Below are 27,256 nucleotides of genomic sequence, written 5' to 3'. Positions count from 1 at the left end.
CACTTGAAAATTTGACCAAATAGAGGACACGATTCAGAGAGGGAAATCATACATGAGGAGATCCCAGCCAATTACATCATCATCCAGCCCCAGCCGAAAACAGGCACTGAGAGTGGAATAATCAATAAACGAAAAAAGAACAGGAAACAGACCATATAAGGAAACTCAGGAACAAAAGACATGGGCAAAACAAGGAAAACAAGTCCACAAAACTGATACATTGACAGTACTGTATAATCGCCTGTGATTTAGATAAAATTTTCTACTCAGACTGTTTGTTTGTTTTGTTTATGTTTTACTGTACTTACAGTACAAAAAATTGGTGCAATTAGTTAACTTAGATCAACCCAAAATTCAACATTAGAATAAGTACTACTGTGTTGCTTTAAATGTAAAAAGCATTTGTGCTTGACTTAAAATTACAAGTTCAGTTAACTTTAGTTGGATAACTTACCTTAAAGGAGAAGTTCACTTCCAGAACAAAAAAACACAGATAATTTAGATGATCATGTCTTTCTTCAGTGGTAAAGAAATTGTTTTTTGAGGAAAACATTGCAGGATTTCTCTCCATATAGTGGACTTCTATGGTGCCTGCGTGTTTGAACTTCCAAAATGCAATTTAAATGCAGCTTCAAAGGGCTTCTAATGATCCCAGCCAAGGAAGAATGATCTGAAATGTTTTCCTCAAAAAATGTAACTTATTTAAGACTGACGAAAGAAAGACATGAATATCTTGGATGACACGGGGTGAGTAAATTATCTGTAAATTTTTGTTCTGGAAGTGAACTTCCTTTAAGTAAGTTATTTGAGTAATATTGCATGTAGACATTAATGTGTTAACAGCCACTACTGCTGTCTGGATTTGGCCTTTGTTTAGAATTTAAAACTATTCAAAAAAACATATAGAAAGGTACTGATTTAATAACTGTTCATTGTTTGTGCTGCCATCTCTTGATAAAGATCACACAGTTTCAACACAAGTTAGACTGACAGACCACACCCCAACACAGTGGGCAAAGAAGGAAAAGATTTATATAAGAAAAGCAGAAAATGAATTTCACCAGTGTGAGATCAGAGAGTCTGTTGTACTTGTCGTCCCATATGAGCAGAATGTTTACATATACTGTTTCTGTCGCCACTGGCAAACACAAGTTTTCAGGGACAATTGACTATGTTTACCTGACACTGGTGGGCACGGAGAGATCGAGTGATAAAACTCTACTGGACAAATACTTCTTTGAATGTTTGGCAAGAGGAATGGTAAGAATGATTTGTCACTCTCACAGATTCACCAGAAATGTAGTTTTTTTTTTTTTTTTTTATTTACTGAATGAATAAAACGTGTAAAATAGTGTAGTATTTTTACTATTTAAACATGCAGTTATTTTGTTTATTCATTGATGCCTCACGATTATCAGATATATATTTTGACTCTAATTTAATTGTAGGTATCAACAAAACACAGTTTCTATTAACGTTATAGATAACGGTACGTTAAAGTTTCACCAGACTACAACTACTGTTATCCCACTTTTCCACAAAAGCTTCCACAAATTTCTTCACTTGTTTATTTTATTCAAGCCCTAGATAGAATTTAAAATGTTTGTTTAAAAAATGTTTCATAAAGAAAACAAACAAACAAAAACAATATTATGATATATATTAAAGAAACTGAAGCATCCTGACTGGGGTGGTGTTTTTTTTTTTTTTTTTTTTTTTTTTGATTAATTTGACATTATTCATCTTGTTCCCAAACCCTCTTTAATTTTTGCACATAACTTGTCTGATTCAGTTACATCTAACAGACGTTTTTTGTTAAAGGTGGCATCAGTTGACATAAGTGTGAAAGAGACCCTTGGAGACATTTTGCTGGTGAAACTCAAGAAGGAGAAATTATTGTTCAATGATCAGTGGTACTGTAGTTGCATCAGTGTGACAACATCCTCTGGAGACTGCTTTGAGTTTCCCTGTTATCGCTGGATAGCCAATGAAAAGGAAGTGGTTCTTCGAGATGGCAAGGGTGAGTCCTATCCTGATTACCCAGTCCTGAAAGAAATAGTCATTTTTCTGGGTATATATGCATAAGTGTGTGTGTGTGTGTGTGTGTGTGTGTGTTCCTTTAGGTCGATTGCCTCAGGATAAGATCAGTTTGCTGAAGAGTGCAGGCACGAAGAACTGGAATGCAGACAACAACTGTTCGGGTTTGATGCCATGCTTACAATACTGGACAATAATGGATAAAATGTTTTCTTAACGAAGTTGTGAAGCTTACCAGAGTGGAACAATTAGTACTGAGATGCTAGTGCAAGAGTAGACAATGCAGAATTTTCCGTTCATTTTTCTAGTTTCATTGAGTAAAACTAAAGAGTGCTCACAGTAGATCTGGCTTCAGATGTTTCTTCAAGTGCTGCCATGATGGCGAGTTTCTTTGACCTGAGCCTCTAGAGGTTATTATGGGGACATGTGTCTGAAGCATATGTCTAAACACAACAATAACATTGGCTGGCAAGAGCCTATGATGACACTACTGGTACGACGATAGTATTAAAAGGCACCGGGAGAACATGTCATCCTCCTCTTCACCTTTACAGGACCATCTGTTTATGTTAACAAGCAGCTAAACATGATAAGAGTGTATTTCTCTGTGTTAGAGGCTTTCCTTTCATACTTGGGGATTTGTGTGTTGCATGTGGGTGAGAGCATGGAAAGGACCTGACAGGAAATATTTTCCTTTTCAGGAATTCCCTGTTGTTTCTCATTTTTCACACAGAATAAGAAATTAAGCAATGTGAGTTATCTAATTTTGAGTTGTTAGGACCTCTTGGATTGTGTTGTCTTCACCAGGCCTCTCTAAATAGCTCCCTTACTTTCCCAAACTGTAGGTCAAGTCAAGTCAATTCAAATCACCTTATTTTTTTAACGCTTTTAACAATACAGATTGTGTTAAAGCAGCTTTACCGTATTTGATGTCATCATCCAGCTTAGTTCAGTTCAAATAGTATACGATATTGCTGGAAATTAAGTGGGGGACACTTAATTTCCAGCGATATCGTATACCATTTTGAACTAAGCAAGTCAGAGGCAACAGCAGCAAGGAACCAAAACTCCATCGGTGACAGAAATGAAGAAAAAAACCTTGGGAGAAACCAGGGGGCAGTTCTCCTCTGGCCAGACGAACCAGCAGTTCTGCAGAGAACTCATCTGGCTCCTGTGGTCTTGTGCTGATGGCCGTCTAGGTGATGAGGTCTTTACTAGTGATCCATTTCTGGGGCTCGTCTCTGTAGAGGTCGTCTCTAGGTGCTGATCCACCATCTGGGCTGGGTACAGACTGGATCTGGCGGACTGCAATGACCATCTGATCTGGATACAGACTGGATCTAGTGGCTACGGTGACCTCGGAATAAGAATGAAACAGACTAATATTAGCATAGATGCCATACGTCTTACGATGCAACGCGTACATTGGGTGTTATGGGAAGTATTCCCAGTTTTGGTTGACATAGTTAATGCAGCCTAACAATCCTTTAATGGATTTGAATTATAGAAATGTGTTAATGTGTTATGTGTAGGCCGACACAAGGGGTTGGTGTCATAGCATACTGTTCCTTGGGGTTAAGAGCCAGTGTAATCCCCCTGTTCTCCCGGTGCCATTTTATACTATGCTCACACTTTTAGTTTCATCACAGGCTGTCCTCAGCCAATGTTATTGTTATGTTTAGACATGTGCTTCAGACAGCAGTTATGCTGATAGTGTTCCCCATAGTAACTTCTAGAGGATGCAGTGTCATTCCCTTCTCCCTTCCTTTTCATGCAATTACCTGAGATTTTTTTAATGGTTGGATAAAACCAAGGCACATGGAACTGGAATCAAGACAAAACATGTTCTGGTTTAAAGTTACAGTTACAGGTTTAGCCAGCATTTAATTATTTGGTGTAATCATTATCTTTATTTGTCTCCAGATTTTTTTTTGTTGGTGGTTTGTTTGTTTTTTTCTCTAGTTTCTCCAATTTTACATTCACAGCTTAACACACTTATACTGGCTTTTCGCTTAAATTAGAACAAAACCTTTTCATATCACCTAATATAATTCTTGCACCAAATAACTTAAAGATTAATGTAGCCTTTTCTTGAAGGTGGATGGAGTGGCGCCCTGGTTTCCCCATGAGTATCAATGCCAACTCAACTACTGACCTTCCTTTGGATGTTCACTTTGAAACTGCAAAAACAGTGGACTTTTATTTAAATTACCTAACAGCGTAGGTTACACAATTTGTGTTGATTTCTTTACATGTATCTCCAACAAAAATGCATTGTATTAATTTTCTGTACAACCATTTGACTGTTGCTAGAAAAATAAATGGAGAAACAAGTGTAGCTTGTGTAACTGATCCAGACACTGAAAATCTGATTATAAGCATTCAGCTGTATTTTTCTTGCTGTGATCATCTTTTTCAGGGCAGAGAATCTTGGTATTAATGAACTTATGAGTTTTTTCCACTCCTCTTGGACAGACATATCAGATTTTGAAAAAATATTTGTGACAATCAAAAACAATGTTTCAGGTTAGATTTTTTTTTAAATTGCGTTTCATTTATTTATTTAGTTTCGCTAAATTATTATTATACTTACTATTGTTATTTTACTTACTTTTGTTATTATATCTAGGAAGAAAAATAAACAGCCCAAGACACCCATTGTTTCCACACTCCTAAACTCACTGGCAGCTGACTTTATTATTTCCTTTAACAGAGTATGTAATGCATAACTGGAATGAGGACTTCATATTTGGCAATCAGTTCTTAAATGGCTGTAATCCTGTAATGATCAGTAAGTGCTTGAATCTTCCAGACAAGTTTGAAGTCACACAGGAGATGGTGGAGGGGTCTCTACATAGAGGTCTCTCTCTAAAGGAGGAATTAAAGGTCAGAAAGTATGACACTAATATAAATAATAATAATACATTTTATTTATAGGGCACTTTTCAGGGTATTCAGATATAGTTTACATGAGTTAGAAATAACACAGATTGTTGTGGAGTCTTGCATTTTGAATTTATTTTGGATTTTAAATGATGCACCACAAAGAATGTTGTTGAAGTGGTTATTTCTGAATGTAAATGAATAATAATGAATGGAATGAAAATTCTCCAGTCTCACTCTAATACTAAATACCTCTTTCTTACAGGCAGGAAATATCTACATAGCAGACTATGCAATACTGGAGGGAGTGGCAGCCAATGCCACAGACCCAAAAACCCCGCAATATTTGGCTGCTTCCTTCTGCCTCCTGTATAAGAACAGGCAGAATAAAATCATACCAATTGCTATTCAGGTACCGGTAGAAATAATTTAGTAAAATATGAATTAAAAAAATGCTAGAACAAAGTATTCAAGGGCTTACTTTGATATGTGAAACAGCTCAGTCGTCAGACCACTGCAGGCGTGGGGAATACAGTCTTTCTCCCAAGCGATAATCAGTATGACTGGATGCTAGCCAAGATGTGGGTGAAGTCCTCCGACTTCAATGTACACCAGGTGGTCACTCACCTTCTCAGAACACATCTGATATCTGAGGTTTTTGCCATAGCCATGTTAAGAAAACTTGCTACAGTCCATCCCATATACAAGGTAGACATTCTTTAATGCTTTCACTGAGTTAAACTGAAACACATGGCCTAGAGAGTTTTATTGCTTTATTGAATGTTTGATTGCATTTTTAAACTTTCACCTTATAGTTACTGATACCTCATGTCCATTACACCATTGCCATCAACACGAAGGCTTGTGAACAACTCATCTGTGAATCTGGGCTCTTTGATAAGGTATCTTTACCCTGCATAAACAGTACCTTCAATACATTTCAAAATATATTTAAATAACATTACATATTTACAATATATGTTTTGGTCTTCTTTTGTATATTTTTGAAAATTAATATATTTGTATACAGTACTGTGCAAAGGTTTTAGGCCACTAGTATTTTCACCAGCTAAAAAATGGTTTAAAGTAAGTTATTTCTGTCTTTTGCTGTAGTGTGTCAGTAAAAAAAAATTTGGTTTACATTTATTAATTGTAATAATCTAGTGAGATTTTTGTTTGCACAAGGATTCTGTCAACAGCCAGTGCTCCAAACAGAGATCTGATCTCACTATCATCCAGTCTGTCTCTGGAATGACATGAAGAAACAGAAAAAGTGAGACAGACTAAATCCAGAAGAACTGTGGCAACATCTCTGAGATGTTTCAAGTAAAGCTACCTGAAAAACTATGCACATAGGGCAAAAGCTGCTTTAAACGCAAAGGATGGTCACATCAAATGCTTATTTATTTTAGTTAATAGAAGTTCATTGATAAAGAAAATCTATTTATGACATTGTTTTTGACAGCATCCTCATTTAATGTGCCTAACTGCCTAAAAATTTTAACAGTACTGTAGCTTTGTCGGTGTAGGACTCTTAAAGCATCTTGGAGATGTTACCACAGTTCTTCTGGATTTAGTCTGTCTCCATTTTTCTGTTTCTTAAGGCAGACTGGATTGAATGATGGAGAGATCACATCTCTGTTTGCACAAGGAGTCTGACAACAGCCTGTGCTCCATACAAAAATCTCACTGGCTATTATAATTTATGGCAAAATGAATGTTTGGAAATGTAAACTGATATTTCCTACTGACACACTACAGCAAAAGACAGACTTCAACTGACTTTAAACCATTTTTTAGCTGATGAAAATACTAGTGGCCTAAGACTTTTGCACAGTACTGTATGTTATAGACAACAGATCTGTTATATGTTATAGACAACAAAAGTTTTTCTTCAAATGTGACACGTGAATGTATTTTCTTGGACTGAAATATATAGAAGGCAAAATACCTTTTTAAATGTTTCAATATATTTATACATTTAAAATATAACACTTGAAACAAACTTCAGTGAACCTATGTACTATGAACAAACTTCATAATTTAAAATGCACCAAATATGCAATATTTGGCCAGCCACATTTGTATTTAGCCTCAATGTAGGCTACTGTACAACTGGAATTTTGTATTTTATTTTTGCCCCGATTTTCTATTTCAAAATTATATTTCATTGAGCTTCACTGTTTGCAACATATAGTATATTTAGCATTTATTTTGTTTATCTCTGTCACTTGTTTTTTTTATACAGCTTTAAGGTCTGCAGATGCATATGGTTTCCTATGTACAAAATATGGTTTTACTACAAATAAAATAAAAAAAAACCCATCAAAAAACATAGTTACTTTAGTTAAACAATGGTAAGCACAAATTAACCATGGTTTTGCTACAATAACCATAGTTTAACTATGGTGTTTGTATAACCACCATAAAATGGTGGTTATACAAATGGTAACATATGGTAAAAAGCATGGTTACTACACTTTTACTATAATAAAACCATGGTTAATTTTTGTAAGGGGTCTTAACCCATCTTTGTGATTTTAAAGCCTGTAATATTCTGTCATCAAGCTATAGGTTCTGACTTCTATTTTGTTGACAGCATTGTAGTTCTCTAAACAAGTACAGTGGGTACGGAAAGTATTCAGACCCCCTTAAATTTTTCACTCTTTGTTATATTGCAGCCATTTGCTAAAATCATTTAAGTTCATTTTTTTCCTCATTAATGTACACACAGCACCCTGTATTGACAGAAAAACACAGAATTGTTGACATTTTTGCAGATTTTTAAAAAAGAAAAACTGAAATATCACATGGTCCTAAGTATTCAGACCCTTTGCTCAGTATTTAGTAGAAGCACCCTTTTGATCTAATACAGCCATGAGTCTTTTTGGGAAAGATGCAACAAGTTTTTCAAACCTGGATTTGGGGATCCTCTGCCATTCCTCCTTGCAGATCCTCTCCAGTTCTGTCAGGTTGGATGGTAAACGTTGGTGGACAGCCATTTTTAGGTCTCTCCAGAGATGCTCAATTGGGTTTAAGTCAGGGCTCTGGCTGGGCCATTCAAGAACAGTCACGGAGTTGTTGTGAAGCCACTCCTTCGTTATTTTAGCTGTGTGCTTTAGGGTCATTGTCTTGTTGGAAGGTAAATCTTCGGCCCAGTCTGAGGTCCTGAGCACTCTGGAGAAGGTTTTCGTCCAGGATATCCCTGTACTTGGCCGCATTCATCTTTCCCTCAATTGCAACCAGTCATCCTGTCCCTGCAGCTGAAAAACACCCCCACAGCATGATGCTGCCACCACCATGCTTCACTGTTGGGACTGTATTGGACAGGTGATGAGCAGTGCCTGGTTTTCTCCACACATACCGCTTAGAATTAAGGCCAAAAAGTTCTATCTTTGTCTCATCAGACCAGAGAATCTTATTTCTCACCATCTTGGACTCCTTCAGGTGTTTTTTAGCAAACTCCATGTGGGCTTTCATGTGTCTTGCACTGAGGAGAGGCTTCTGTCGGGCCACTCTGTCATAAAGCCCTGACTGGTGGAGGGCTGTAGTGATGGTTGACTTTCTACAACTTTCTCCCATCTCCCGACTGCATCTCTGAAGCTCAGCCACAGTGATCTTTGGGTTCTTCTTTACCTCTCTCACCAAGGCTCTTCTCCCCAGATAGCTCAGTTTGGCCGGACGGCCAGCTCTAGGAAGGGTTCTGGTCATCCCAAATGTCTTCCATTTAAGGATTATGGAGGCCACTGTGCTCTTAGGAACCTTAAGTGCAGCAGACATTTTTTTGTAACCTTGGCCAGATCTGTGCCTTGCTACAATTCTGTCTCTGAGCTCTTCAGGCAGTTCCTTTGACCTCATGATTCTCATTTGCTCTGACATGCACTGTAAGCTGTAAGGTCTTATATAGACAGGTGTGTGGCTTTCCTAATCAAGTCCAATCAGTATAATCAAACACAGCTGGACTCAAATGAAGGTGTAGAACCATCTCAAGGATGATCAGAAGAAATGGACAGCACCTGAGTTAAATATATGAGTGTCACAGCAAAGGGTCTGAATACTTAGGACCATGTGATGTTTCAGTTTTTCTTTTTTAGTAAATCTGCAAAAATGTCAACAATTCTGTGTTTTTCTGTCAATATGGGGTGCTGTGTGTACATTAATGAGGAAAAAAAATTAACTTAAATGATTTTAGTAAATGGCTGCAATATAACAAAGAGTGAAAAATTTAAGGGGGTCTGAATACTTTCCGTACCCACTGTATATACGAAATGTAGTCTGACCCAAAAATTTACCAGTGTCCTTCTGTTTGAAAGGCTAACAGCACCGGTGGAAGTGCACTGGGGGAAGTGATTTCAAGAGCCATGAAGACTTTAACCTATAAGTCCCTGTGCTTCCCTGAGGCCATAAAAGCTAGAGGAGTTGACAACAAGGAAGATCTACCAAACTACTACTACAGAGATGATGGCATGATGGTCTGGGAGGCAGTCAAAAGGTAGTTAATAAAATATGCAAAAATGTCCAGATGTTCAAATGCTAATGTTAAGAATTAAGTACAGAACAAATTAGTAATTCATTTGACACCAAGAGTAATTTTTGAATTTGCTGATTCATCACTTAACTTGATCTTCCTGTAGTTTTGTTTCTGATGTGGTCAAGATCTACTATGGCAGTGATGAGACAGTTCAGGAGGACGAGGAGATCCAGGCATTTGTTTATGAAGTTCGGACTTTTGGTATGAAGAATTGTCCCCAGAGTTGTGGTAACTGCAGGATCATTTTACTAAAGTCTAAGTGATATATAGTTTAAATGTACTTGAATATGCATTGTTTTTAGATGCATAAGCAAGGCAAACACATTTTCAATGTTCACAGAGTTTCCAACTTCACTGAAAACTCGGGAGCAATTGGTAGAGTACCTGACTGTTGTGATTTTCACAGCTTCAGCACAACATGCTGCAGTAAACTTTGGACAGGTGGGTTTAGACACACTTTTCTGGATTAATAAACTATGGCTGGGTTAGTATCTATAGGCTGATGTCTCTGTGTCTGTGCTGTGTTCCAGTACGACTGGTTTGCCTGGGTCCCAAATAGCCCTTCCACTATGCGAAAGCCTCCTCCCACACAGAAGGGCCAGGTGGATATGAAGTATATCATGGAGAGTCTGCCAGACCGTGGATGCTCCAGTTGGCATTTAGCAGCAATCTGGGCCCTCAGTCGGTTCCAGGACAACGAGGTTTGATGACTATTTCTTTCATAACTAGTTTGCATGAACTTGCTTCCTGCTAATTCATTGATAAAAGAAATAAATCAGTGATTTGTTTTGTCCAAATCTTCCCAGCTGTTTTTAGGGATGTATCCAGATAAGTACTTCACTGAGCAACCAGTCATGGAAGCCATTAAGACTTTCCACCAGAAATTAGTTGAAGTGACCAACACCATCAAGAGCCGAAATAAAACTTTAAAAGTGCCCTATTGGTATCTGTCCCCAGACAAAATCCCCAACAGTGTGGCCATCTGAGAAAACATCTGTGTGAACGATTTGCAGTCCCTGTTTGCAGTGATTATAGCTAGTATATGCTTAGCATCTAAAGAGTTTTAAAAGGGGAACTCCACTTTCAGAATAACAATTTACAAATAATGTACTCACGCCCTTGTAATCCAAGATGTTCATGTCTTTCTTTTTTCAGTCGTAAAGAAACTGTTTTTTGAGGAAAACATTACAACATTTTTCTCTATGTAATGGACTGATATGGTATCCCGATTTTAAACTTCCAAAATGCAGTTTAATAAGGCTTCAAATGATCCCAAATGCGGTTGTAAATGATCCCACCCGAGAAAGAAGGGTCTTATCTAGTGCAACGATCTGTTATTTTAATAAAAAGAATACAATTGATATACTTTTTAATGCTAAATGCTTGTCTTGTCTTACTCTGCCTGCACTGTTTTTGTTCCTGTACATGACAGTTAGTGTATGTCAAAAAACTCCCATCTAATATTCTCCCTCAACTTCAAAATCATCCTATATTACTGTTTTAACTTTTTTGTTAAGGGTGTTTGATCTTCTTTGCATGTTCATTTTGCAAAGACTGGGACGGTACTTCTGCAGCGATGCAGGATGATTTTTAAATGAGTTTTGAAGTTGAGGGAGAAAATACGATTGGAGATTTTCGACATACCCAAAGTGTTTTGAGTCAGAATACACAGAGTTCAGGGAGAGAAAGGCACGATGAGCATTTGAGATTAAAAAATATTTAAATTGAATACTTTTAATGAAAGTAACCGATCGTTTCGCTAGATAAGACCCTTCTTCCTAAGCTGGGATCATTTACAACCGCATTTGGGATCGTTTGAAGCCGCATTTAAAATCCGGGCACCATACCACTCCATTATATGGAGAAAAATGCAGAAACGATTTAAGAAAGAAAGACATGAACATCTTGGATGATAAAGGGGGTGAGTACATTATATGTGAATCTTTGTTTTGGAAGTGGACTTCTCTTTTAAGTGGGCTGTTTAGCTCTACATTACAACGTAACAATTCTACAGTAACTACAAGGATTTTAGTGAAAATGGTAATCTGGATGTAAATAATATAAAGCTACATATGCCAAGAAATGCAAGTCTATAAAAATTGAAAAAAAACAAAAACAAAAACAAAAAATAATAAATAATTGTACAACTGATATTCACAGTGATGGATCTACAGATTCTCATTAACAACCTGTCTGTGTGCTACCTTAAGAAAGTGAACATCTGCAAACATTTGTTTTCTTTGTTTGTTTGTTTTTTTAATTTCAATTTATTTTTTAATCATTTATAGTATAATGAATAGTCATTCATGTAGTTGTCATTTGTTTTATGCTAATGTTGTAAAGCAGTAATTTTCCATTGCGATTCCTTGTGGTATAACATCATTTGTTGGAATTGTGCTGGTCAAAGTTTGAGAATTGAAAAATATGCAACTAAAATTATCAATAAACCAACTGTGCTAATTTTTGCTGTCACTTCATGTTACAGTCATAGCCACAACACAAAAAGCTTGGTCCAATAGGGGAATTTTTTTAAAGACAACACCATAACAAACTGTGGGAGAAAATTAGTCTGGAAAACAAAAACAAACAAACAAAAAAAAACCACCCAAATACAAAGGGGAGCACAACTGGACCGCCGTTAAAATCCCACCACCAAGATATGGCAGAGAGACTTCTTATATTTCTGCTGTTTGGGGATCTGCTCATAATAAGACACAAACAGAGATAACAAAATACTTCAAGTCATTACAGAAGAAAAGAATAACTGGTTAGACCACATACACATGTAACACTTTTTTTGTTAAATTCTCACACTGATAGACCGTTAATACTGTTTTGAGTATCAGACAAAACTTGCTGTTGACAGGTTTTATTAGATACTAGAAAAAACAGATATCTTCTGGCAGGATAAGGTGTCCAGGGTCAGGTCTCATATTTCTCACATTATCAAAACATCATATCTAAACAAGCTTAACACAGTTTTTTTAATTCCACAGAAACCGTAACACAAATAACATACTTCTTCTCAATTGCTTAAAAGACAATTCCTGAAACCAAGAAAACATTTATAACCACAGGTAAAATAAATATTTTTTGACCATTGTCAGAAAAGTATGGTAATAGAACACACTGGAAGAATGCCGAGGTCACACCTCTACTCTTTTTCAAAAAACATCCAAAAGACATTTTTTTTTTTTTTTTGCATTTTTCATTTGACAGGACAGTAGAGATACAACAAGAAGCAAATGGGAGAGAGAGAGAGAGGGGGGTGGGATCGGGAAAGGCAGGGTTCGATCATGGGACACCCGATTGCACTACAAGCCTATGGGCGCCAACTATCCTGGGAATTTTAATGACCCACACAGACTATAGTGTGAGCACCCCCTGCTGGCCTTACTAGCACCTCTTCCAGCAGCAGCCTAGTTTTCCTAGGAAGTTTCCCATCCTGGTACTGACCAGGCTCAAACCTGCTTAGCTTCAGTGGGCGACGAGTTTTAATGTTATGTAGCAAAAAGGAATATATGGTAAAGATAGAAAAAATAAAATGAAATAAATTAAAAATGTCAACTAAATAAACTAACATTCAGTATCGATCTCAATTTCATCCAAGTTCCTACCAAGAGTCAGTGCTGATAGCCTTGTGGGCAGTGCGTCGACATAAAGTGCTCATGCCCTACAAGCATCCTGAGTTTGAATCCTGACTTGAGAACCTTTCCCAATTCTGCCCCCCTCTTTCTTTCCCTCTTTTCTTTCTGTATCCTCTGCACTTTCCTATCACAATAAAGGCAAAAATGAAATTATTTTGTAAAAAATAAATTCTTGCCATGGAACTCAGCTAATCTTCCTTGTTCCTTGATCCTTGATCAAACTCACAATGAATTCTTTTGTCATGTCCAAGAAAGTTTGCCAGCTGGTCCATATCGGTGTTTGTCATATTAAGCACTGTTGAAATGGGTTGTGGCATACTTTTGCAGCCTGATATCAGATATTCGGGACACTTTGCACCACATGCCTTTGCAAAGCTGCGGAGGCAATCTAACCCTCGGAAATGTGTCATGGCTTCTGGTCTTGCAAACATATAGGCATTGTCTTTTAAAACCCCACAAGCCTCTGAGTTCTAAGACACATAGCATATTTGAAGCTGGTTGACCACGCTTTGACCTGGTGATAACCCTTGTGAAGTGTCTGCAGATTTTTTTTTTAAAATGTCTAGTCAAATCTGATGTAGATGCTGCGTGAATTCTGAGAGAGAGAGAGGGAGAGAGAGAAAACCAGCTTTATCTTAAACTGTTTATTCCTGTTCAGCCAACCTCTGTCTGTGCCCACACACATCTTGAATAAAACAGGGCTAATTTACACTATATTTGCATCAAAATATACTTGAAAAACAGTAAAACATGACGAAGACAGACAACAGACTTAAATCTACCAAACTGAACAGACTCCAACTTAAACCTTGCCTATGCAACCAGGTTAAAAAATATAATAAATAAAATGAAAATGTTATTTGGACATCTTACATTATGTAAGAACTTACATGCTTTTTTGGACCCAAAGATTTGATCTCTTCTACAGACATCAGCTGCATTTTGATCTGCGGTTTATGTGGAAAGTTCACAGCTATAACTCCCATTAGAGTGTTTTTATCACAGTGTATTGAAAAGCCTTTGCCACTGGAGTCTAGAAAAACAAAACAAGAGATTAAATTATTGTTATTAATGTTATTAATAGAGATTCTATATAAACATCTCAGGTTACCCATGTAACCATGGTTCCCTGAGAGGGAACAAGACACTGCATCTTGGCGGACACTTTGGGGAATGCAGCCGCATGACCCCATGCCTGAAGCATGTGTAAAGCAACTTGAATCCTAGTGGTCTGTGTAGTGTAAAAGTATAAAAGGGCACCTGCTGAATACGTCACTCAGTTGTCAGAGGAGACGTAAACAGGCAGGCTGAAGGCATGGCAAGGGGAAGCAGAGTTTTGTTCCCTCTCTGGAAACCATAGTTGCATGGGTAACCCGAGATGTTCCCCTTCTAGGGAACTCAGTGCTGTGTCCTGGTGGGCACTTTGAGGAACGATATCTAATAAGGATGTGACGAGATCCGATATGTCTCGCGAGACCAGTCGGATCTCACGAGATCTCGTGACAGTATCCTCAAAAAGCATTTTGCCGTGTTTACATCAGAGCTTCACTATTAATCCTTAAAATATTGAGGTGTCGATTCAAACACCCACATGATCTTATTCCTGAATGACAACGATTTAGCTATGTCTGTTACGACTGTTCCACATCACGAGCGTGAGAAGCACGTTTTGTCGCTGCCCATGTTAATGAATCAGAGGGTCAGGGTAAATGTGAAAGAGTCTTTTCAACCACATTAAAATCATTATTTCTGTGTTAAAGACATTTAAATAATAGACGTACTGGGATAAAAGTTTATAGTTTGGGTATAAACACTTATTGCCTACAGTAGCGATCAAAACGAAAGTATTTTAAATAAAATTATTTTATTTTGTTTAGTTTTCTGATCTTTTTTTCTCCAGAATCGTGAGAGAATCGTGATCTCCAATTTATTAAAAAACAACTAGGATTCTTAATTTATCCAGAATCATGAAGCTTGAAGTTTAATTTCATAAAGTTCAAAATGCACCTTAATTTTTTTGTCTTTTTCAGTTGATTAAAAGACTAATTTCCCTATATATTTCATCATTGAGGATTTCTTAAGAAAAGTTTAAAAATCTCGTCTCGTCTCGTTCTTGTGAACCCAGTCTCGTGTCTTGTCTCGTCTTGTGGGATAAGTGTCTTGTCACACCCCTAATATCTAATCACGCCATGAAGAGAACCGACTGAAATTACCCAGATCACAAAGAGTGGGCTGTCTACTTACAGCCTTAGCAGGGGGAGACAGCACAGTCTAGGTATGGGCTCAAGGAGACTACTACTTAAAGACGGAGAAGGGGAGCAGTCACTGAGCTAGCACATAGATATCCTTAGATATCTATGTGTTTAGGAAAGTCTACCAGAGATGGAACCGACTGAAACTACCCAGACCACAGAGAAGGGGGTCCCCAATCCATGTCAGTCCCACAGTAGGCTAGCGAGTGATATATTGACCAGAGGCTTACAATAGGAAAATCCAAATCATAGTAATGATTTGCTAAGGAGCAAACACATAAAAACCATTAGTCCAGATCAAACCCTGATGCAAGCGACGGCCATAACACCAGGTGGCTGGGCACAGCTATTCTCAAATAGCATTTCACTCAGATAAGGCTGAAGTTTGCCCAGGCCATGAAGTGGGCCTTTTACTTAAAACCCAAAAAGGGGAGACAGCGCAGTCTAGGCAAGAGCTCAAGGAGACCACTACTTAAAGACCCCACAAGGGGGAGCAGTCTCCGAGAACACAGCTATCTTCAGACAGAAGATTCCAAACAAGACTTCAGCGCTTACCTGAGAGAGCTTGTGCCCAAGGGGAACCCAACCCAGTCATAGACGCCAGGCTAGAACATAGCTGGCCTCAGACTGGTATATTCTAAAGCAAAGCAGTCTGGGCTGGAGCATAATCATCCACAGATGGCTACACTCTGAGCAGAGACTGTTCACTTATCACCCAGCTAAACCGAGGAAGGAACATTTTCCGTAACCACTCTAGATTACTGAAACACCCCAGGAGAGAAGGCTTGCAGCATCTCTCCACAGAGCATTCAGTATATCCATGTCCAGCAAGGCTCTCTAAACATAATAACATGCATATTAAAGCTAAGTTGAATATAGCTCCACCCGCGATCTTACACGCCCTGAGCTAAAAATGATTTGGTGCTCACACTTCATCGTTATAGCAATGCGAGCAATATCAGTAACCCAAAAGTAAAGGGTATGCAGACGCCGCAGATCAAAGCAACTGCTGTGGCAACGGGCCGAGGCACAAACGCTTTGCCCTGCATCCCTCAGGAACAGAAACAAAATTGAGTAGAGCACATTAAAGTTATTCAACACAAAGAGTGCATGCTCATCAAGACAAAGACGCAAAGGTTAGAATATGCCCTCAAGTGTTAGAATCCCAACACAGAGGATATATTCCTCAAAGTGCTACTCGACTCACCTGGATGATGTTTCACACACATTCAACAGACAGATGGCTCAAAAGACAACAAAACGTATGATGTATTCAGCAGCTGCCCTTTTGGGTACCTGCCTAGGATGTCACAGGCCATGTGGACCAATAGGATTGGAGTTGTTTTACACATGTTTCAGGCACTGGGTCATGTGGCTGCATTCCCCAAAGTGTCCACCAGGACGCATCGTTGAGTTCCCTAGAAGGGGAGCTCTCTTTGTTCAGTGAGCAACTAAGACAACAGGCAAAATGGCAAAGGATAAAACAACATAACAGTAACATACGTAACCCAAGACATTCTCATTCAAGGGAACATCGAACTGCATCCTCTAGAGGTCGCTATGGGGAATAGGGAATTGGTGAATGTTTTGTTGTCTTTTTAAATTAACATTTGGAATTGAATTAAAATGAAACAGAAAATTGCATGAATGTTCCTTTATTTGTTTGCTTTTTTCCCTTAATTTTCTAGTTTGACAAATTGGAAAAATAAAACAACTGATGTAGATGTAAAAATGTTTTCATTCATCTAATTAAAAAAAAAAAATAGGGTAATGGTTCGGATCTATATTTTATAACTTGAGCCAATGAAAAATAAATAACTTGCCCTAAATAATATTTTTTGATCTAAACAAAACAAAAACAAAAACAAAAAAAATTAATTGACTTTCTTCAATAAAAAAAATACTTTTTGCCAGGTTTTATAAAATAGTTTTTATAGACATAGAAAATATTGTTTAGGGCATGTAATTTATTTTTCATTGGCTCAAGTTATAAAATATAGATGTGAACCATTACCCTATTTTTTTTTAATTGGATAAATGAAAACATTTTTACAGCATAAGAAACACAGAGAATTGTGAGATTGCTGAGAAAAAGAAAGAATTCAAAAGAACATGCAAACTCCACACAGAAACTTTTTTTTTGTTTTGACATTTTTGACAAACACATGTAATACAAATATATTTGTTTATTTCTCCAGTAGCACACAAAATTAACTAATTAGAAATTAACAAACACAAATATATGCCATATTCTTATTGCATTTACATATTTTGACCAGCAGATGGTCAAAGCATGAAGCACTTCATTGGCATCAAAACAATTAATTATTTTGAGAATTAAATGGTACAGATCATTTAGAGTTTCAAAATAGCCCTGTTCTGATTTAGTTACAAGACCAATAAATCAATTCATATACACTCAATACACATGCATTATTTCTAAAATGACCTCAAACATTTCCCATCACCCCCATTTTTTCAGATGAGCTCAGACTGTGTTTGCAGACAGTTGAGAGGGTTAAATAATTTCTTTCAGTTCTTCGCCACACATTGACAGAGACCCTTCTGAATCGTTTCTTCAAACATTGTCGTAAGGCCAATCTGTGTTAAGGCTGAGCACTCAAAGTACTTCACAGCTCCTATTTCTTTGGCCATATCCAGACCTTGACGATAGCTGATGGGGGTTTGTGTCTTCTCTTTCAGCTTTTCAATGGTGTCCTTGTCATCTCTCAAGTCAAGTTTAGTCCCAACGAGGATTATCGGAGTGTTGGGGCAAAAACGTCTGACGTCTGGATGCCACTTTTCACGGACCCTCTCAAATGATTCTGGACTCACAAGAGAGAATACGATCAAAAATACATCTGCGTCAAGGTAGTGTATAGGTCGAGCAATGTCTAATTCATCCTGTCCTCCTATATCCGTAAAGACCAGTCTCAAAGGAATTCCATCGACAATTACAGGGATAGACTTTATTCTTGAGAAAGTAGGAATGTATTCCCCTGAAAAAACATTGGTGAGGTAACTGATCAGAAGGCATGTTTTTCCAACAGCACTGTCCCCAACAAAAACAAAATTTATGCTCTCCATGCTCTCCATTGGGTTCACTTCCTGTAAAACAATCCTGTGGAAAACCTGTTCTGACCGGAATAACCAGCTTTTCACAACGGTGATTCAACACAGAGAAGATGTCACTTATTTTCAACCAATCAGCATCTAAACCTCTGTAATTCTCAACTTCTGTAGCCGTTTGTGGAGTTATTTAATCATCCTCTGCTAAGATCTTGAGAGGTTTACTGTCTTTTACTGACTAAAAAGTAAAGTAATAATAAAGAATTCTTTTATTCTTTTACTAATAAAGAATTACTTTATCTTCACTTGATTTCATCTAAAGCTGTCCCTGCTGGAAAAAAAAAACAGCTAAAACCAGCATAAGCTGGTTGGCTGGTTTTAGCTGGTTTAAGCTGGAAGTAGCTGGTTTTAGCTGGTCTCCCAGCCTGGCTAGGCTGGTCAGGCTGGTTTGAGCTGGTCGTTCTAGCTGGTCTCCCAGCCTGTCCAGCTAAAGAAGTGGCCAAAATCCCTCTAAAACCAGCCTGCTGACCAGCTAAGACCAGGCTGGATGACCAGCTAAAACCAGCCAACCAGCCTAGGCTGGTTTTAGCCATTTTTTTCAGCAGGGTCAGTTGTTTTTGTGTTTCTGCTTGCCTCTTCTCTTTTTTTTTGGCTCTCATTTGTCTTTCCTTCAGTGATTCTGCTTGATAACAGCAGTTGTTCATCACTAATGCTAAATCAGCACTAAATTACCACTGAAACAGGTGGTTTCTCCGTTAGGGTGATCAGGCGACGCACCGCCAAAGTGTGAAAGGGAGGGATTTTTTTCTTTCACATTCAATCACCAGTGTTACGCTAGCTTTCTCTCTTCTATACTAGGTGTGTTTCCATTACAGATTTGCACAAAACTTTGGCGATATTTTATACGTCAATAAAAAAGTATTGCAAAATGAAGCTTCCATTAACCAGTGTTATGCGACTAAAATATAATTTGTTCCTCTCGCAATAAGTCATGACAACGGAAATTGGTGGGATTTGGACGGATTTTGGCTTTACTAATTGAAAGAGGCGTATGCGTGTATCTTTACAGAAGCAGCACGGAGAGCTGCTTCAGAAACGTGTGTGATGCTGCTGGTAACGTTATATACATAACGTCAGCTCTGGTGACTGTGTCGGAGCCCTTATGCGCTGCAGACGCGTGCAGCGTACATAGTCTAAGCATTAATATCAGGGAAAGCCCCTTATACTTGAGAGCGGCTTTTAGTTTATAGTACATTGATCATATGATCATATGATTTTTTACATGCCATGTGATCTATAAATGCGAAAAATTTTCCTTTTTCAAATTGCCTGAAAAACCACCTCATGCAAGCGTAAAAACTTTTTTGCGATATACTGGAGCTAAATTGACATGTTTCCATTTCGCAATTTAAATTTGCGCATCTTGAAGGGTAATGGAAACGCAGCTACTGTTTGTTCTGCCTCTGGAAATATAGTCCAATAATCGTTGAGTCACGTTCTGTGTAGTACCACCCCTTTTTGGTTGATTTCTCTCAGACTGAGAATCGCCCTAAGTGTTCTCATAGACTTTCATACAAAGATTTTTTTTTTTCAAACTGCAGGCAATGCAATCAGAGATTTTCTTATTATAGGGAGATAAGAGGGTCTGTATTACTTACTATTGAAAAAAGTGTAACGGCTAAATTGGATTACGTGTTCCTTAATAACCAATCACACTACAGCCTTTGAATTTCAGTCAGAGTTGTGCAACGCTCAGTCGCCGTAAGCTTAATCCCTCCTGTCGCAAAAAGTCAGCATTATTTTGTGGCAAACTTAAGGGTTAAGTAAAAATAGCTCAATTGAAAAGTGTTGTTTAGTGTAACACATGTGGAAGATTACCAGAGATTACCAGGCTGTGGATTGAAAAAGCTGTTTATTCAGCGTAGTGAAGCCTCTCTTCCATTGACATCTATTCAAAGAAAACGGCCTCTTTTCTACGTACTGCCAAACTGCCAAACTATTTCGGCTAATGGTTGCAGGCTTGCCATCTAGTGGCTTTGATGCAATCTCTGTGGGTTTCTGGGAGGGCTAGCACTAATGTGCTTTCATCATTATACATGACCTTAACTGGTGCAGCGGTTGGTCGGAACAAACATACCTCTAATAATAAGAAATATGAAGTCAGGACTAGTCTGTATGGGCTCAATAAAACAAACCAGTATCTTACCAGTGAAGTTTTGATGGATGATGATTGTAATGGAGGCAAAGACGATAACAGTCAGTGACATACAAAAGTCGTACATTATTAGAGTCTGTTACTATTAGTGTGCAATTATTCCATGGTCTGTCTGATTACTGGATTGTGATTGGCTGGCAGGTATACAGTACAACAGTTTAATGCACAGGTAGTTCCAAGTCAGTTTAATCACCGTTCTATATTAATGCACTGCTTTAATTGATGCACACACATCACTCGCACACAAACGCACACACACAGACAGACAGAGAGGGAGGTCAGAGCTCGCACTACACTGCGCACATACATAAACGCTTTCCCGCGATTGTCATTAATAAAATAGCCTAGTCTAATGGAGCGAGGGAGACGTGAAACGAGCGGATCCATATGCAAAGCTTTATTGAATAACAAAGTCGAAAAACAGGCAGGGTCGAACAATAGCAGACAGGTACAGCGAAGGCAAGACGTGAGAGTAGTCCGTGAAGCAGTGTAGTGTAAAATGTCAGTGAAATGCACAGGCGACCTCTGGTAGCGGGCAGACCAGACAGGATTCATGACACCTAGATACTAGATCGCTACATTATATTCCTTAGAAACGAGGTGGTAAAACCATAGACTGTAAAAAACATGAACGTAGTGTCCGTGATGTCACCCGTAGATTTCTGAAGACCATTTTTGAAGCTCTTAGTGGGCGAGAGTCAGTTGTCGCCATCTTGGAATCACGTCATTGCACGTCACTCCCAGATAATCGAAAATGGGCAAATAGGCGGGACGTGGGTTGAGCTGGTTGCTGAAACCACACCCGCCTAGCGCGACGGTGGTGACAGCAGCGGCAATCCACCTGTCACTTAAATGGCCACGCCCTAAATTATGCAGAACTTTAAGGCTTAATATAAATTAAACGGATGAGTTATAAAAAAATTCACCCCCCTCACAGTTGACATGAAGTGCAAAATTTGTTATATAGACGAAAATCACTTTTTGTACCAGGCTGTAAACACATTTTTTTCTGCTGTGAAGTTGGGCATTTTAACATGGGGAGTCTATGGGATTTACTCCCTTTTGCAGCCAGTCTCTGGCGGCCAGTCGATGAATTGCAGTTTTAGCCACTTGCGTGTTGGCTTCAAGAGGGAGATCGGGAGGTTGCCACTTGGGGAAAACAGCTGTTTTTGAATTAATTAGTTGTTTGAAGAGAGAGACGCGCAGCAGCTAACACACACAACTGTCATCTCTCTCTTTCTATCTCTCGCCTTCTCTCTCTCTCTCTCGATCGATAATTTATTGAAATAAAAGCTATAATTTATTCAAATATATGTGATCTTACCACACTATTTCATCTCTGTGTCCGATTTGATGCCTGCAGAATGTTAGAGATAATGTGCTGTGTCATTTTTACCCATTCGGTCAAACATTTTGCTGCAAAGAGCAATACTAGTTTTAACCTGTGTATACGTTTGCAAATGACCATGGAATAGGTGGGATAATCAATGGCTTGCCGTGCATTAAAGGATTTTAAATGCACTTTGCATCGGGCGGTTATTAGTCTCCACATCGTGCACTTAAAATCCTTTAATGCACGGCAAACTGTTGATTATCCGTTTCATAAACACACCGTGTATTTGCGCTCTCTGATAGCTTTAAAAGCACATTTCAGTATGATCGCATGTCTGACAAGTGTTTTATAATGGACACTTACTGAAAAATCATGTCTTTATAGGACTTTGCTCTGGACAGTGGTGTTTATACTGGCATCAACACTCTGGACTGTCATATTGAGCTGCCTTTAGATCACCACATTCGACAAATTCAGAATGTTTTTATTTACTTTTTTAATTTGTGTTTTGCTCAGTTTAATAATTCTATTTATATAACGTTAAGGCGACTGGTATAGTGGTCTGTTGGTGTCTCTGTGTGGTTCTGCTTGGTACTGCAGACTCTGCTTGGTACTGCTACTTGACTTGTAGTTATGGTCTAAACAAATGTAACATTTATTTTTATTCTCACAGATTTTGCTGTTTGCTCTGTATAAGTCAATTTGGAATAATTATTTAAAATTAAAAAAAAAAAAAAAAGCTAGCAGACAAAAATATAATTTTGTGAGATTGATCCTCAATCTTGAATTTCCTAAAAAAAAAAAAAACAATAGAAAATTTGCCACCAGCCGCCACTGGACTGAAATATCTACTACAGTTGATTTAGGCTGATGATACACAGTTCAACTTTTTGAGCAATGTTGCCAGGCAGTTTTGCCAAGTGATGTTAGGTCCTGGAGGGCTGGTGTCCTGCAGAGTTTAGCTCCAACCCCAGTTAGACGCACCTGGACCAGCTAATCAAGCTCTTACTAGACATACTAGAAACTTCCCAGCAGGTGTGTTGAGGCAAGTTGGAGCTAAACTCTGCAGAACACCGTTCATCCAGGACCGAATTTGGGCACCACTGCTATAGAACATATTCAGTGATCATCTTCCTGCATGACTACATCTAGCTTAACACAAAGGCAGAGTTTGGTTTGTCCATTAGATTTACATCCATTCAAACTCAATGAGTTTCCTGGTCAGTGTACAGACTTGCTGGTTGATATGTCCTCTCTGCCTTTTTGAGTTTGTGCCTGTCTCTGGATTGATGTCCAAGAAGTACCTATAAACAAAGAGGCAGAGGAAAGCTGTTTCTTTCAAGTGGGATGAAAAAGGTGTAATGTTGCACTCACCACCTTCAGTGGGTCACTGCTGTTTAAGTATAGTAGTAATATTAATAACAGTATTAATAAGGAGAAAAATATATTATATTATTGTAATATTACATTATTTTATTAAATATTATATTAATTATATTGTTTTTGTAATGTTCTTCAATTTAAAAAAAAAAAAAAAATCTATCTATCTATCTATACTGTATAGATATACACACACACACACATACATGTGTGTGTAGATATTGCAGGTATTTTGTTTAACGCTTTTAGCTTTACTAAAAACAACACTAATATATGTTTTCCTGATGAATGCATATCTAGAGTATGGGTTTCTAATAAACAGTTTATTGTGTCTTGTATTTAATAACTGAACTGTTTTACTTCTAATAAGTGTCACGGTTGTGTCAGATAGAGACAAACAAAGACGAAATATAGTTAACAGTCTTAATAAAATCCAAAACAGGGGTAACCAGGAACAGCAGGACGACACACACCAAACTTACAACAAGGTCCGACAACAAACACTGAACTCAATACAACTTATAAAGGGGTGCAAACAATACAAGGACAGATGTGGGTAATTAACCAATAAAGACTTAACAAGAAACGGAACAGGAAAACCTTATAAGGACACAAGGGAGAAACCAACATAACAGTCCAACGGGGGTGTGACAAGGGCAAAACCAACACAGAACAGTTCAAGGGGTCTGACACTACTCCCCCCTCCCGGAAGGCGCGACTTCGCGCCGTAGGGAAAACAAAACAAAAGAGTGGACGTGGGCAGGCAACAAAAAGTTCAATGTAGGAGGAGGCTTAGGCGGAGGACGGACTCCCGGGAGGAGACGTCATCGCAACTGGCACGATGGCAGGTGTCGACAAACTCCTCCACGTAGTCCTTCAGGTCCCTGCCATTCTGGAAGATGAAGATGGTAATTCCTCCCAGAATGGTGTTACCCCTCCTTGGAACAACGTTGATAGAGGCGATGTCCATATGGCAAATGGGAAAAGAAAAAAACTGGTGAAAAATGAAGATAAAACGCAGGGAAATCTTGTCTAATTATTGTTTTGGTCGGACCTTGTCACGGTTGCATCAGATAGAGACAAACGAAGACGAACTACAGTTAACAGTCTTTAATAAAATCCAAAACAGGGGTAACCAGGAACAGCAGGACAACACACACCAAACTTACAACAAGGTCCAACAACAAACACTGAACTCAATACAACTTATAAAGGGGTGCAAACCATACAAGGACAGGTGTGGGTAATTAACCAATAAAGACTTAACAAGAAACGGAACAGGAAAACCATATAAGGACACAAGGGAGAAACCAACATAACAGTCCAACAGGGGTGTGACAAGGGCAAAACCAACACAGAACAGTTCAAGGGGTCTGACAATAAGGGAAGATAAGGAATAACAACTAAATATGTTGGCATGGGTTTTTCCAATTAAAGAAACTGAAAAGTTCATAATCAATGAACCATATTCATTTATACTGCAAAAACTGTAATTTAAACTAAGTTGCTCATGTAAAAAAACATTACCACTGAAATCAATACGATCAAACACAGACCACCTTTCCATACAGTCCTTATAGAAGACAGATTTGTTGATTTTCAGTGTGTAGCTGTTATTCATAGAGAGCTGATTGGGAGGAAAATTATGTTTGTGAATCAGTTTCCAATAAATGAAATCTAGCAGCTTGGTAATTAGTTTATATTATAATCACATTTTAGCACAGATTATATACTGCCAATTTTAATAAAGATCATTTTGGGAAATTGAAATCACATTTTATTTACATTTAGAATAAGAGAATAAGATTTTCATTTAGACAGTAATCATCTGTTTTAAACTTACAGTCAATAATCTTTTTACAGTCATTGACAATTAATGAAAGTTTAACCAAATAAAGCTGAAATTTGATTTATTGTCTGTATGTTCTTGGGAGAAACTGAGATGGAATAAGATGAATATGTTGTCATAAGGTTTTAGTTTAAATTACACTAAATAGTTAAATCTCCCTGGTGAAAAAAACAGCATATGCTGGTAGCTGTGTTTTGATGCTGGGATGCTGGTTAGGTAAGTTTTGGTGCTGGTTTAAGATGGTCCTTAGCTGATAAATTTAAGGACCAGCATAAACCAGCAAAGGACCAGCAAAAACCAGTATAGGACCAGCATAAACCAGCTTAAACCACCATCAAAACATACCTAACCAGCATCCCAGCATCAGCTACCAGCATATGCTGTTTTTTTGAGAAGGTCCTGGCTGCAGCCTGCAGAATGGGGTGGAGCTGCATGTGGGGCAGGGATACATGTGTCGCCCAGCCCACAAATTATATCATTGGTTAATGACGCCAACGCATCATTTTATTTATCAACGCAATTTTATTTCCACTCGTTTGTCGCTGCGTTGGTGAGTAGTTGAGCTACTAGTTTTGTCTTATTTGATTAGTTGTAATGTTTGATTACAACATTGCGTTCATTATGTCACTAATGAGCGATTGTATAAGGAGATGTGAAGTAGTTAAAATAAGACTGTCCACGTGTGTGTGTGTGTGTGTATTATTACATGTTAAATGTACGTGGCAACTGAACAACTGAAGACACAACAGGTGGGCCTCTGCTAATAAAACAGTGATGTTAAACTGCTGTTTTGTATGACCAATAAAATGAAATACTCAAACTGCATTATCTTCATGTTCTTTGAGTTTATTCCTCTTCATATATTGTTTAGTCCAACGCTTTTGGACTTCCAACTTTCTTTAACATGAGGTAATCTCTATATTTTATCTCTACATGTACACATAATTTATTGTGAAAGGTTTTGTTGTCAGAACAAAGCAATAGCTGTCATGTAGTTCTTACGAAAGTGGCACTTTATCAATTCATAATTCTAAGACAACATTTTCAAAGAAACTTTAAGTGTTGAGTTGGTGACAAAAAAAACAAAAAAAAACATTAAATACAAGTAAATGCGTAAATAAAAATAAAACCCCATAAATAATTTAAATTTGCAAATAAACATTAATCGTTGCGATATACAGTTCTTAATGCACAAAGATATGACAGGTCGAAAGCAGGAAGTGGATGCTTGCTTAGTAATAATAATGAAATTTTGCACAAAATAATGAATGAAAACATAATGTATTATGTTTGGTACAGATTAATATTACGTGTAGATAATTAACGAATTCATAATATATTGTTTATTTTTGTATGTAAGTTAATATCACTAATGATATTCTATGTATATATATATATATATATATAGCTTCAGCTGTGCTCTTAACCGCATTTCCTGTTTACAGAGGTGTCTACGTCATTACATGTCATTAACCAACTGAACCATTTATTAATATCACATGTAGATAATTAACGAATTTATAATATATTGTTTAATATTTTATATGTAACAGATATTTAATATCACAAATGAATCGTATCTTGAACTATGCTCGTAACCGCATTTCCTGTTTACGGAGTTGACTACGTCATTACATGTCATTAGCCAATGAAAGCATTTGTGGGCGATGCGTGTAGCCCCGCCCCACGTGCAGCCCCGCCCCGTTCTGCAGGCTGCAGCCGGGTATACTTGGTTTTTTTCACCAGGGCTATCTGAAAACACAAATGTAATGTTGATCTACATTTTTTAAATCAATTTGTAATAATAAGTTCTTCCTAATTTTGTAATTTTAAGACCAAATTACTGGAGTTTATCATTGATTGGAGAATATCACAAATGCTCTGTAATTTATCATGAAGTGAAAGTACTTCCAGTTGCTTGCATTTAGATATAAGACATAAGACTACACGTAGAGCTTAACTGTACTGATAGCTTTGGGGTTTTGATAGCTCTGGAATTCCCAATATACCTTTTTTGTTGTTGTTGTTTTCTAATGTAAAATTCTATGCTTCAGCGAAGA

At 37.8% G+C, this 27,256-nt stretch overlaps 1 protein-coding gene and 1 pseudogene across 1 annotated transcript; one reads left to right on the top strand and one right to left on the bottom strand.

Annotated features, from left to right (window-relative positions):
- Positions 1-1,094: 1,094 nt before the first annotated feature.
- LOC127164169 (polyunsaturated fatty acid 5-lipoxygenase-like) lies at positions 1,095-10,437 on the top strand (annotated as a pseudogene).
- A 7,159-nt stretch (positions 10,438-17,596) lies between these two features.
- LOC127164254 (ras-related C3 botulinum toxin substrate 1) lies at positions 17,597-18,455 on the bottom strand. The gene has a single exon (XM_051108098.1). It carries the CDS (start codon positions 18,444-18,446, stop codon positions 17,883-17,885), a length of 564 nt encoding a protein of 187 aa, XP_050964055.1. The 5' UTR covers positions 18,447-18,455; the 3' UTR covers positions 17,597-17,882.
- Positions 18,456-27,256: the final 8,801 nt, after the last annotated feature.

The sequence above is a fragment of the Labeo rohita genome, chromosome 4 (assembly GCF_022985175.1).
Source record: "Labeo rohita strain BAU-BD-2019 chromosome 4, IGBB_LRoh.1.0, whole genome shotgun sequence".
NCBI classification, from domain to species: Eukaryota; Metazoa; Chordata; class Actinopteri; order Cypriniformes; family Cyprinidae; genus Labeo; species Labeo rohita.
Note: the sequence above shows the minus strand (reverse complement) of the source record. Positions and strands in the feature narration are given on the sequence as shown.

What these genes read in the sequence shown, in the direction of transcription:
- LOC127164254 (XM_051108098.1), bottom strand. Translation starts at nt 18,446, where the DNA reads ATGGAGAGCATGGAGAGCATAAATTTTGTTTTTGTTGGGGACAGTGCT.